The 13615-nt window shown below is 36.6% G+C and overlaps 1 protein-coding gene across 4 annotated transcripts in view; it reads left to right on the top strand.

The window, feature by feature from the left end:
• Positions 1-13615, top strand: part of HBS1L (HBS1 like translational GTPase) — an 83514-nt gene that overhangs the window by 38832 nt on the left and 31067 nt on the right. For 3 of the 4 annotated variants that reach the window (XM_081250812.1, XM_081250816.1, XM_081250815.1), the window contains one exon: positions 12522-12630. In XM_081250812.1, the coding sequence (XP_081106938.1) occupies positions 12522-12630 (109 nt within the window). The remainder of the gene's footprint in view (positions 1-12521; positions 12631-13615) is intronic. The other variant, XM_081250813.1, reaches the window with a different exon arrangement.

Genomic DNA, 13615 nt, shown 5'->3' with positions numbered 1-13615 from the left:
TTTGTTATTAGAGGAAGACTAGCCTACCCTTGTAATTTCCCACTGGAAATTAAAATTGTACTAAATAGAAACTTCTTTGTTAAGCTGAGAGTGATTTAACTGCTAGGCTCTAACTATATTCTTAGGAGATTTTGAAATGCAAACGTTAAATGAAGTCAGCATTACTGATTTTAACATTATTATCAGAAGTATCTGAGTAGATACTAAAAATCAGAAAATCATGATTTGGACAAAGCATTAACATTTTATAGAGGTACTTGACTGAGCAAGTTTCGTATACTTTTAACTTCAAAATAAACCTGGTTTGGTTATCTTGGGAAATCCACTTCCGTGAGGTCCTGAGGAAGTGCAACCAGAAACACGGTAGAAAGGAGAGGGTGCCTTGGAAACAGTCTGGAGAAAAAGACTCCATTTATCAGGCACGTGATCTTTAGAAATCTACTTAAATTTTCTTCTGTAAAATGGTGGACTGCACCAAATGACCTTTAATAATACAACCTGCAAATTTGCATGATTGCATGAACCTCAATTCCATGTAAGGACTGTACAAGGAATGTGAATGCTTATTTTCTGCCTGCCTCTGTTAGTGAGCATTCCTTCATTGGACATTTGCTACCTTCTCACCTTTCATTTTCTGTAAGTTATTTCATCCATTTCCAGGTCTCAGGTTACTTCTTGTGTTTTAATGGTGCCCTCATTTCTTCTGTTCTGCAGACTCAATTATCCAGGTTTCTATCCAATTTCTATTTGTCTTGAAAGAATCTCAGATCCAATGTGTTGTGTATTCATATCTAATTTAGAGTCCTAGGGATTTAGATCTCTATTTTTTTGCCTCCCTAACATTTAATTCATCACCATATTCCGTTGCTATATTGTCTCTCATGCTTGTCCCCTCTTATTTATTTCCTATGCTCTGGTACTTGCTCAGCTGTAGTCATAGCACTTGTGGTCTCATGCAAAATTCTCTTAATTTCTGTTTATATTTTCTTTCAGTCTTGTCATTCTACATGTCCATCACATCTAGAATGAAAGCTACCTGAAAACAGAGAGTATTAGTCATCTTGTGTCCCCTGTGCCAAGTAAATGTTATAATTTAACTTGAAAAACTCTATAAAGACCCAAGATAGTGTCTAAGCAGTGTTTAAAAAAACACAAAATATTTGGTGGCAATCTCCATCTATTTAGGAGGAAGCAGTTCCTCTATGGACTGCTCTAATTTTGCACTTGAATAAAAGACTATCCAAGAGAAGCAATATCCTGACCAGCAGACTTCTCTTAGTTCTCTGGAATGTATTCTCTATTGGGTAATGACATAGGCATCCACTTTTCCTTGCTAGAAAGTTTGGGAACTGTTCTTTCTCTCACTTTCCTACATACATTCAGGCAGCAAACGTTCCTAATTTTACCTTGTAGTATCTTTTAAATAACCCTTTCTCCATCTCCATCGTTCTTATCTTAGGTCAGTTCATAGAGTTTCTTACGCATATCAGTACAACAATCTTCTATGTGCTTTCTCTCAGTCTTGTCTCCACAATTCATTTTAAAGCACAATATGGTATGTCATACCAATGCTTAAATTCTTTTAGTGGCTCTTATGTTTCAAAATCAAGTTAAGTACCTAAATGTTATATGTGGCCCTAAATGAGTTGCCAGTTTTTCTGTCCTTAAGTCTCACACAATTAATCTTTCCCTATATCCCAGCCATGCCGATCTGCTGTCAGTTTTATGCATTGTGTCACGTTCCCTGAGCCCCCTTTCCTTATTTTTCCCTCCAAGATGCATTAGGAATCTTTTGAAGGAAACCTTGCCTAATTCTTCCAGTATGGTGGGTTAGTACCTTTCCTATGCACTGTCACTGTACCTGCATTATAGCAGTTCACACTGTAATAATGTTTGTGTGGTATCTCTATTAGACTTAAGGTTTCTTGAGGATAGGAATCATGTCTTATTCTTTGATCTGTCTATTCCAATACCTAGCACAGTGTCATACAGCTGGCATTTCCCTCCTCCCCATCATGAATTAATATGTGATTGTCAGAGAGTAATTTGTGTCTATAGATTCAATGTGGTGTGAATCATTCAGTACTTAATATATGCCAGGCATTACTCTAAACACTTTACATGTGTTAACTCATTAAATTCACTTAACATACCTATTAGGTAGGTTCTAATATTGTTATCATTTTACAGATGAGGAAACTAGGCACTGAGGGAAGTGAAGTGACTTACTTGAAGTCACATAACTAAAGTGGCAGGGCCTGTATTCAACCCAGGCTATCTGGCAGCAGAGTCTATGTCTTACCTACTTTACCAGACTCTCAAGTGAGAGTTGAATTGGAGGATTTTGACATGGAGTGGTTATTGGGTGTATAATATGTATTTAATTCTTTTGTTAATAACTATTTAGAGCAGTATTCATCTGGAGGTGATTTTGCCCCACAAAGGACATTTGGCTCTGTCTGTAGACATTTTGGGGATGCTGTTAAGCATCCTGCAATACCTGGGACACCCCTTTGCCTCCATCAGAGAAATATCCTGCCCAGAATGTCAGTAGTCCTGAGGTTGAGAAATCCTGCTTTAGAAAATCTGAGAAGTGCAGGATAGATTTTACCATGTTTTTTTTTTTCCCCGTAAGAGATGACATGTTCAAAGACATCACATTTATAATTCCCTTTAGTTTTCACCTTCATTCCTTTAGGAATTTATTAGAGCATTGAAAGAGCTATTAGGAAATGATTTTGTTTATTCAATTCAGCATTCAGCAAACATGTATAAATGATGTGCCATGTATCACGTACTTTGGTTGCGGAAATAGAAAACTCCAGAAGATTCAGTCCTTGCTGTCAAGAAGCCCAGAACCTAACAAGGGGTTACTTAAAAGACAAAACTGTTTAGAGCATTACTTTCAGCCTTACTAGAGCATTCTGAATATAAAGTTGTCATTGAATGATTGATTGGATGAACTTTGTACCTTTGTTTCAAAACATGAAATAAGAAAAAATCAAGAGCATCTCTGAAGAATAGTATAGAAATAAGTTTTTAATGTTTTGAAATGTTTTAATATATATGCTTCTCACTTAAAGGTTTTTAATTATAAAAATTATACATAGTCATTGTAACATAGAAGTATGTAAATTTTGATATGAAAAGTCACTTCCTCTCTTTCCTAATATCACTCTCTAGAAGTAATAACTTTTTTTTTAAACTTTTTATTTTATTTTGGAGTAAAGCTGATTAACAATGTTGTGATAGTTTCAGGTGCACAGCAAAGAGACTCAGCGATACATATACATGTATCCATTCTCCCTCAAACTCTCCTCCCATCCAGGCTGCCACATAACATTCAGCAGAGTTCCCTGTGCTGTACAGTAGGTCCTTGTTGGTTATCCATTTTAAATATAGCAGTGTGTACATGTCAGTCCCAAACTCCCTAACTATCCCTTCTCCCCACCCTTCCCCGCTGGTAAGCATAAGTTTGTTCTCTAAGTCTGTGAGTCTCTGTTTCTGTTTTGTAAGTAAGTTCATTTGTATCATTTCTTTTTAGATTCCGCATATAAGGGATGTCATACGATATTTCTCTTTCTCTGTCTGTAGAAGTAATCTCTTTTAAAAGTTCACTTACATTCTTGTAGACTTTTTAATGCCAATAACATAATAATATAGCATCTTTGCTGTATAATATTGCAATTGCTTTTCCCATTTAATGTGTTATTTTCTTTTCATGCATGTAGGTTTACTATTTTATCTGAAGCAAATTATTTCATTGTTTGGATACATCATAATTTGTTTAACCATTCCCTTATTGAGGTACATCTACAGTTTTTTCACCATTACAGACAGCATCACGGTAAACAATGTTGTTCATATATTGTTGCACAGTAGCATTAGTATTTCTGTAGAATGCATTCCCAGAAATATAGTGTATATAGTAAAGATTTTTATTTTATCAAATTTCTCCCTGACAAAGGTTGTACCAGGCTGTACTCTTGCCAACGGTGTCAGATAGTGCGCTTTTCCCCATTTCTCTTTGCAGTGCTGGATGCTAATAAAAAAAAGTAGACATCCTTCTACTTATTCCTCTGCGCCGTTTATCCATTTGTCCCCCCTCTTCCACCATCTGCTCTTTTCAGTCCTCCCCTCGCTCCTCCTGCTTATCCCTCCCCACTCCCCCCACCCCCGTTTCCTCTGCCACACCTTTCTTTGACTTGTGTATTTTGAACTGGTCTATTTATTGGTTTGTAGGAGCTCTTTTTATACACACACACACACACACACACACACACACATATTAACCCCTTGTATGTATTTCCTCACATACTTTTATGTTTGCTTGTGGTATCTTTAATCAGGGAAAATTTTTTTAAATTTTATGTAAAATTTGTCAGTCTTCCTCACCTGAAAATTAAATATATTTTATATTATTCTTCATGTCTTTAATCAACAAGGAATTTATATATGAAACACCATAAACGTATGATAGAGTCTTTTTCTCAAATGGATAGCCAGTATTCCCAATGCAATATTGAATATAACCCATTCTCTTCCCACTGATTTGAAACATCTCTTTGCATATGTTGAATTCCTACTTAAAACTGTGTAACCTATATATTCCTATAAGAACATTCAGTTCTTATTTTTATGTATAGCAAACATAAATATATTACTATTAATTGGTTCATTTACAGATGCTCTATTCTAATTCATCAAGCTATTTTTGTGCCATTACCACATTTTAACTTACTTCAGCTTTATGATATTTGATATCTTGGTAGTTCTAGTCCCCTGTCATTATCCTTAACTTAAAAATTTTATTGGTCATTCTCTCACATTTACTTTTCCAGATGAACATCAGCTTAGAATGTTCTCCTCTTTTTTTGTATGTACACTTGAAACTTAACTTGTATGACACTTAAGTGAATTAAAAAAACCACTGGGTTCAAGCCAAGGTGAGGTATACTTTTTGTGTTACTGTTTATCTGTGACTAGGTGCATGTTTATTCTAGCACTTTTTGATCCTATAAATGCCTAAAATCATTTAAAAAATAAAGGCGGTTAATGGGTGCAACAACATCCAGTCAAACTAAAGATACTTACAGTAAATATGTATTGACCACAAACTTCAGTAATTATTTTTGATTTATGAGTTTTCTGGCAAGGATATTCTATGAACAATGATGAGATAATTCCATAGAATAAAGTCTCTTTTGTTGTTGTTGAGAATATTTTAAAATAGTTGGTGTGCTTTTACAAGTATAATATTTATTACAAAATCTTTGTCAGGTAGATGGTATTGGTGGTGATATCCTTATTTTGCACATGGGATAAACTCGGTCTCTGGAGTATTTGATGACTAGGTCAAGGCTCAAGTTCATGAATGTTTTAGTGGCAGAGCCTTAGAATTCTAGCCATGCTGATTAGAACTGATTACTGTAGGGTGGAAGATATCCGTAGAGTTTAAAGCACCCTAGGACTGAAGAGTGGGGGATGCCTCATTAATAGCTAGGGAGAAGTTAGGGAATTATAGACTGATGAGACATGGCAGCATATTTTATGGAGAAATCATTACATATAAGTTTCTATGGTTTTTCTCTTACCTCTTCTTAATTTAGCCTTTCCCATTTCTAAATAGTCTCAGTTATTATCTTCCCTAATTTAGAATATTTAATATTATTTTACTTTCTACTTATTGAATGAGAAAATAGTCCTTGAAAATAAATCTATAAAAGATCTTTTTTGTTTTAAAGAGTTCTTTCCTTCAAAGCTTCAGTTATATAGTCTTTAAAAATTTATTGATCACTGCCCAGTCTTTTTCAGAATATTTGCCCCATTAACCCTTACAAATGACTTTTCCATGTTATTTTCTCCTCCTTTTTGTTTACTTTTCAGGGTCAGATCAAATCTTATTTCATTTGTTAAGTTGTTCCTAATTACTCAGGTGCATACTTAGAATACTGTTGCTTATTCTTTCTACAACTTAATCTCCACAGTGTTTATAATTGTCTCAGAATAGTGTGTAAACTCTTTGAGGGACTTCCCTGGTGGTCCAGTGGTTAAGACTTTACCTTCCAATGCTGGGGGTGCGAGTTTGATCCCTGGTCAGGGAGCTAAGATCCCACATGCCTCGGGGCCAAAAAAACAAAACATAAAACAGAAGCAATATTGTAACAAATTCAATAAAGACTTAAAGAAAAAATGGTCCACATCAAAGAAAAAAATGTGATTCATATCTTTTTTTTTAATCTAGCTCTGTCACTGCCCAAGGCTGCATAATCTTTGGCAAATCAACTGTTTTGAACTTTAGTTTCTCTAAAGTAAAGTAGGAATAGTTATACCCGTTCTGCGTGGTTGCTGTGAAGGTAAAAAAAGAGCATATAAGAACCTCCTGGCAGGAAAGCGTACAAGAGTGCCCATAGGAAGTGCCAGGTGGGCTTTCTAGAACCCAGCGCTCTAAACACTAGGAGGTGGCTGGTATTTTATTTATTTATTTATTTGTTCATTCATTCACTTATTTATTTATTTATGGCTGTGTTGGGTCTTCGTTGCTGCACGCAGGCTTTCTCTAGTTGCCGCGAGCGGGGGCTGCTCTTCGTTGCGGTGCGCGGGCTTCTTATTGCAGTGGCTTCTCTTGTGGAGCATGGGCTCTAAGGGCGCAGGCTTCAGTAGTTGCGGCACCCAGGCTCAGTAGTTGTGGCTCGTGGGCTCTAGAGCGCAGGCTCAGTAGTTGTGGTGCACAGGCTTAGTTGCTCCGTGGCATGTGGGATCTTCCTGGACCAGAGATAGAACCTGTGTCCCCTGCATTGACAGGCAGATTCTTAACCCCTGCACCACCAGGGAAGTCCAAGGTGGCTGATAATAAGTGCAGGAAGTAGGTAGAGAGTAAACTGAGGTTATTGCCTTAAGAAGAGAACTAAGATACCTTGCAAAAACAATAGAGATCAACTCATGGTTTCAAAACTTAAACCCTTAGGGGTTGCTCATTAAACTCTGTTTCTTGAATGCTTGTTGTGAGCAGAGCACTGTGCTGTGTGCTTTGTACTATGTGGACAGGTGTATGAGGCACTTCTTACCCTCAAAGAGCTGGTAGTCTAATATTGATTGTGTTGTAAAGACCAAAGGAAGTAGTCAAAAGAGGGTAAATCTTGTGGATATGTAAGCAGGAAGTTTCATTAAATTCAGCAAGTCTATGACAATCGTGTGGTGCTAGGGAAATTTGGCTTTGAATCCTTTACAAAGGAATATACATTGAAAAATGTCTTCAGGAAAGGGACCTAGATAATTTCATGTTCAAGAGACAGAGCCAAGTAGATTTTGCTGCTTAGATCTTAGCCCCAGGAAGGAAACAGTAGAATTCTGGAGGAAGTAGCCCAGCAAGGGGTAACCACTAGGGACAGAAGAAGCGTTGCTTTAGAGACAACTGGAGTATGAGAAAGGAGAAGTGGACAGGTAGGTGAGCTGATTAATTAAGTACATGCCCTGCTGCTAAGGTGAAGTCACTTCTTTGTTCCTTGGTTTTGTTGTTGTTGTTTTTTGTCTACAAAACAAGCAGATTGGACTTGATTAACTGGGTAACTGTTATTTTCATCCAAATGAAAAATCTAAAAGATGATCAATTCTTCATCCTACTAGAGACTGAACACTGATCACTAATATATTAATCACTAATATATGAATCTTCAGAACATGTTTCTTTCTGGTGACCATGATTTGGTGGGTGGTTTTTACATGACTTGGGGGAGGACATTGGTACTTTTCTTTAGAATGGCACATTTTAACCTCCTAGTAGGCGATTTGATTTAAAGGACATCTTAATGGTTTGGGAGTCACAGACACATACATCCACAGAACTAGAAACCATTTGATTTACTTCATTATGTAGATGAGAAAACTGAAGCTAGTGAAATTAAATGAACTGTTTAAGCTGTAAGGTAGGTAACAGTTAATTAGTAACAGAGCAGGAATCAGAATCCAAGCTCCTTATTTCCATCCAGTACTCATTCCATGCTGCCATTGTTTTGGGACTTTCAGTGCTCAATTTCTTGAGGTTGTTATACAGAAAATGAATTTGTTATTTGGTTGGGGAAGATGAGGGAATACAGTAAACATTTTACACTTTTATGTGATGGATATATGTACCTCTTACTGATCCATGACTGATTATTTTAGTTATTAGTTCATTTCTGACCTGTCAGTAGATTTTGCCTGTCATCAGCATGATGTTAGTTATGAGGGGGACTGTGTAATGCGGTTGGATAAGTCAAAGTATGTCACATTGCTGTTAATAACAGCTTAATGGAAAATTTACTAAATGTATGTTTTCATTGACTATGGAGAATGTCAAATTGAATTAACATATTTCCAAAATAGCCTGAATCAAGGTTATCTCTCAAGTGGAGGCTTCTAGGATTGGAATTATTGAACCCCTTGAAATAGCATGCAAAATTTTGTGTGTGGTGTATTTTTCTGCCAAGAGTGTCCCATTGTTTTCATTAGCTATTTCAAAGGGGTATCTGACCTAAATAAAAAGGTTTATGAACCATTGCTTTAATGGGTGATATTCAGATCTGTAGTACTTTTTCCTCTAAAAAACACTTTCCTTTACATAACCAAATTCTTGAAGTACTACATCTTAGGTTTGAGGTTTGATATCCTCTAGATAGGATCACCAGAAATGAAAAATAATATATTTACTGCATCCCCAGAAATATTACAGGTTCATATTGTGACTTTTCTCTGCTTAAAGACCCACCTACTTTTAAAAAAAAGTCAACATTAACAGTATTTCAATGTACTAAATGTATAAGTGAGTCAAGGGATTTTTTTATACACAAAACAGAAGGTATTAAAATTAATCTTAATAGGAAGTGGGGATTAGCCCTGTATAGCCTGGACTGAGACGTTTTTATGCTTTATGGGTTTTTTTCCCTGTATTGACAGAGGCCAAAGTCTGCCATGCCTCTATCAGTCAGGGTGTTCTCCCCACCTACACACAACACTGCCCCGCCCCCTCCTCCCCATCACCATCACCATCACCATCACCATCACGCTCTCAGTTTCCTCCTTCCTTATTACTCACCTCTCACTCTTTTTTACCTTTGCTAGAACTTTGGAACTGCTTTTATCATGGAAATCAAACCCTTCCACAATTCTCAATCTGTTTTCCTAGTGTTTTTTTCTACTTCCTTGCCTTACTTCATGTATATCCTCTCAAACCCCAGGGTCTGGAATGTCAACTTTATTTTTTCTGCCTTTTCCAACAATTATTCCTTCACCCCCACTCCTTCCTTTTTTCCCCTTCAGTCTCTGCTCCTTTGAAGTTTCTGTCTTTTGCCCGAACCAGCCTTTTATTACTCTTCACTGCTCTCATCTCCTGAACAATCTCATGGTTACTTTTCCTTATTCATTAAGACTTTGGCAGCTGGCTGACAGTGTTCTTCTACACCCTAAGCTCTTCGTGATCATAGCTTGTGCATCAATGTGGAGAAACAAGTCCAGCGGCCTGGACTTGCAGTTCCTTGACCACCTCATTTCCAGTGACCTTCCCCTCTCGTCAGCAATTCACTGTAACTCCCTCTTCCAAAATCATGAAACCACTTGTCCCATTCTGACAACAGCCACCTAGTTGTACTTCTTACATTGTTACCTTTTCTTGACCTTTGGACCCCTCAACTTTCTTTCGGTACATCAGTACTCTTCCTTTGTCATTTTATTTGTTTAATTCAGCTTAGAGCTCATTATTTACCATTTCAATAACTTTCCCCCCTTTTGTGGCCAGTACCTTCAACCACCTTGTTACTCTGCCCTTTTTTTTTGTACCTGTTGGGTAGAAACTTCACTCTGAATGAAGCAGCCAGTGTCTTTTCTGTGCCTGTTCCTGAATGGCTGAACCTTGCTGGAAAAAGCCGCATGGATAGGCAGATGGATTCCACTGCAGATTCGTTATCGTAGATCTTAAATAGGCCCTCAATACTATTCAACGATTCCCCTATTTTTGTGTGTATTCAACTCATTCTTTGTGCAAAGATTATTGAAAACTTTATTTGCTTCACCAGTCTTTTTACTTTTCTTATTCACCCTCAGTCTCACCAGGTAACTTGTTGCTATGTTATGGAGAGAATAGAAGCTAACTGTCAGGGGTTTTCATCTTCTAGCTTCTCAACATTGTATGAGAATGTTGAGATCTGGCTTCTGTTACAGTAAAAGTGCCTTTCTCCTATTTTAGTTCAATTTCTACCTGTGCTTTATGTCCCATCCCTCTCTACATTCTCAGAAATTCTAAAATATCTGACATGATCTTTTTTCTTCCTGATATTTTCAGCCAGCCCTTTCAGTTTTATGTCCTCCGTCAGACGATGCCATGTTTCCCTCTTGCTACCATTCTACCACATTCCTCCCTTTCCAACCAGATTTTTTTGAGAGAGTCATTAGTCCATATGTACAATTGCTTATCTAAAGCCCTTGGGACCAGATTTGACTCAGAAATCAGATTTTTTGGATGGAGAAAAGCATTAACATCTCTGGTATGATAACCCCAGTGGACTTTGGGGCAGCACCCTTTAATCATCACATTGTTATTTCTGCACTGAAATGTATGGCTTTCCACTTGAAGTGGGATAAATAAGGGCTACGAAAAGCTTCACTTTAGTCCAGGTCAGGTTTTGCTTCCGAATGAGTTAAAACAAAAAAACCTTAATTTTTCAGAGCTTTTGGATTTTGAAATTACGCATAAGAGATAGTGGACGTGTACTTGCTGCCTGTTTTCTCACCTTCATTTTTTTAACCCATTCTGGCTTTTCCTTCCTCCACTTCTCTCAGATGGTTCTTGCTAACTCTACCAATGACCTTTATCTAAAGGAATCGTGTCACTAGTGAATGTTTTCAGTCGTCTCACTTGACTGAACAGCAACTTCAGACTCTGGTGATGCCACTTCCCTTAGCTTCCTGGGCACCATCCTCCCCGGCCCTCCTCTGTCACCTTTTTGCAGGCTCATTGTCCTCTTTCTTGCTGTCCTCTATCTTGTGATTAAAGGTTGAATTTCTTCCAAGGCTTTGTCCTGAGACCACTCCTTTTCTTACTCAGTATTCTCTCCCTTGGTGATCTCACTTATGTCAGTGCCTTCAACAACTAATTGTGTGCTGATGAATCATAAATATATGCTCCAGCCCAGACTTCTCCTTTGAGTTTGACCCTTTGTTTTATCTTCTCCTCTCTTTCCCTTCCCCCCAGTTTCTTACATCATTTTGTTGGCTTCCAATTGTGTTAGAAAGAACATTAGGATCTTTGCTGTGGCTTAAAGATCCTGCATTGCCTGGCCATTGCCACCCTCTTCAGCTCCATTTAACTATGTTCCCTCTCCCCTCTGCTTTTACTCCCTCTGAAGGCCATGCTGCCTCCTACAGCAGGGCCCTCATACAGCTACTCTCTGTTTGGAATGCTCTTCCTTTCTGGGTAGTTTATTCCTACTTATTTTTTGTGTCTTCACTTAACTCTCATTTTCCTATGGAAGCACTCTAATTCATGTGCCCTGTCACCAAATCTGATAGTACCATATACAGATTATAACACTTATAACAGTTGTAATTTTACTTTTATTTTTTGTGATCAGTTTTCTCCACTAGACTGTAAGCTCTCTCAGTATAAGGATTATGTCTGCTTTTGTTCACCACTATATTTCCAGTGTAGTGCTTGGCATATAGTAAGCAAATAGCAAACATTTTGAATGAATTATGTACATTAATTTATCTTTTCTAATTTTTAAAAGTAATTTCTGTGTATATATTTACCAATGTAGCAATGCAGTTTCCATAGTTTTATGTGGACCCAATCCTGATGGTGCTCTTACTGAAAATAATAAAGATACATTCTGAAGAATTTCATGAATTACATATATATTTTTTTAAAGGATCAAATGCATAAAAGTCTTACTTTGATCTAGCTCGTAATTTATCCTCCTTCATGTTCTTAATTTACTTTTTCTATATTGACTTCTTCCCCCATATTCTATGGAGATATCAAATATCTTACTAAGTCTAGTATTGTGAGCAAGTAAAATATATGCAGTATCTAGCACAATTCAGCAGACTCTCAACTTGCTCATCAGTTTATAGGTATCACGATTAAAAATAGTTTAGCCATCTGCTAACTGACCGGACAATTTTAGTATTGTGAAAGGGTGTGGTAGGAGAGGGGGATACAGGGTCTAGGTATAATGTCAGAATGAGGCTCAATGCAGAAACCACCTTGTGACCTCTTAATACTGAAACTTAAGAGTCAGTTCAAAATTAGGAAGAGATTTGGTGGAGGTTAAGCACAGCAGAGTCCTGACAATGGGGGATTTCCCAGAATAGGGTGACAGAAGAATTTCTTTCAGCATTTTAAAATTTCGCTGAATATTTTTTAGAGAAAAAATACATATAAAGATGTGATTCTGTGAAAATTACCATAATATGTATTTAATATGTAATAAATGTTTCTAGGAATCAATTTGAATTAACTAGCCTTTTATATTTTACTCTTTCATTAGGAAAATCAATAGATTCCCAGTCATCTCGAAGTGAATCTGAAATTGTGCCAAAAGTTACTAAAATGACTGTATCTGGAAAGAAGCAAACTATGGGATTTGAAGTGCCTGGGTAAGGTTTTTTAACCCCTCCCCCCTTTTTTGAAATTAGTATTGTCTCCTTGTTAGACTGTAAGAAAGAGAATCTATTTCAATTTTGCATAATATAATCATTGAAGTATAATGGGTCCTCAGTATGGCATAGTACAAAGAAAAGAGGATGAGAAATTAAGCTTGATTCTAGACTTACCTATATATATTAACCTACCTCACTGTCAGTTTCCTTATACAGATTAAATATAGCTACTTTAACGTTAAAAACCTATGATTTTGTGAAATCTAGCATTGTGAGGTAGGGAATCCTTTGCCACTAGATGGCATAAGTAAGCAGTGTTTGGGAATTAAATGTAGTTGGTGAATCAAGGAATCATTAATTAAATTTTTTTTACTATTATCTTTAAACTCTTAGATTTTCATACTGAATAAAATGGATCAGTATAACAAAGACAAAATATAAAATAAAACTTATCTAAAATTGCAAATATCTAGTGAGAAATGATAATAAGTCATACTTTAGTAGCACTCATTTATTCTTTCTTTTCACAGTCTTTAGGATTCTCTCAGGAGTTTTTATAGACAAGGGAAGTGGGTTGCTTGAGACATAACAGCACAGTTTAAAGACATTAACTTTACTTTTTTTTTTTTTTTTTTTTGGCCGCACCGTGCAGCATGTGGGATCTTAGTTCCCCTAAAGACATTAACTTTAAACTTCTTTAAAAGTTTTCAGGTTTTTCAATCATTTCCTAAATCTATTATTTATAAATTATATATATTTTGTCTATCAGACACGAAACACTATTATCAAATATAAACAATAGAGGATTCCCGCCCCCCCAGTTTCAGGAAATACAAACTCAGCAGCCATTTTTTTCTCCCTTACAACATTCTTTTATGTAAATTAATAGAAGTATCCATAAGTCTTGGTTGGGAAGAATGTTAATGATTACCTAGTTCATTTTTTAATTTTATTTTATAGAAGCAAGACTTTATTCATTAGA

This window comes from Mesoplodon bidens, assembly GCF_964165515.1.
Source record: "Mesoplodon bidens genome assembly, chromosome: 12".
Lineage (NCBI taxonomy): Eukaryota > Metazoa > Chordata > Mammalia > Artiodactyla > Ziphiidae > Mesoplodon > Mesoplodon bidens.
The sequence above is the reverse complement of the archived record's forward strand: the minus strand, read 5'-3'. Positions and strand labels throughout refer to the sequence as shown.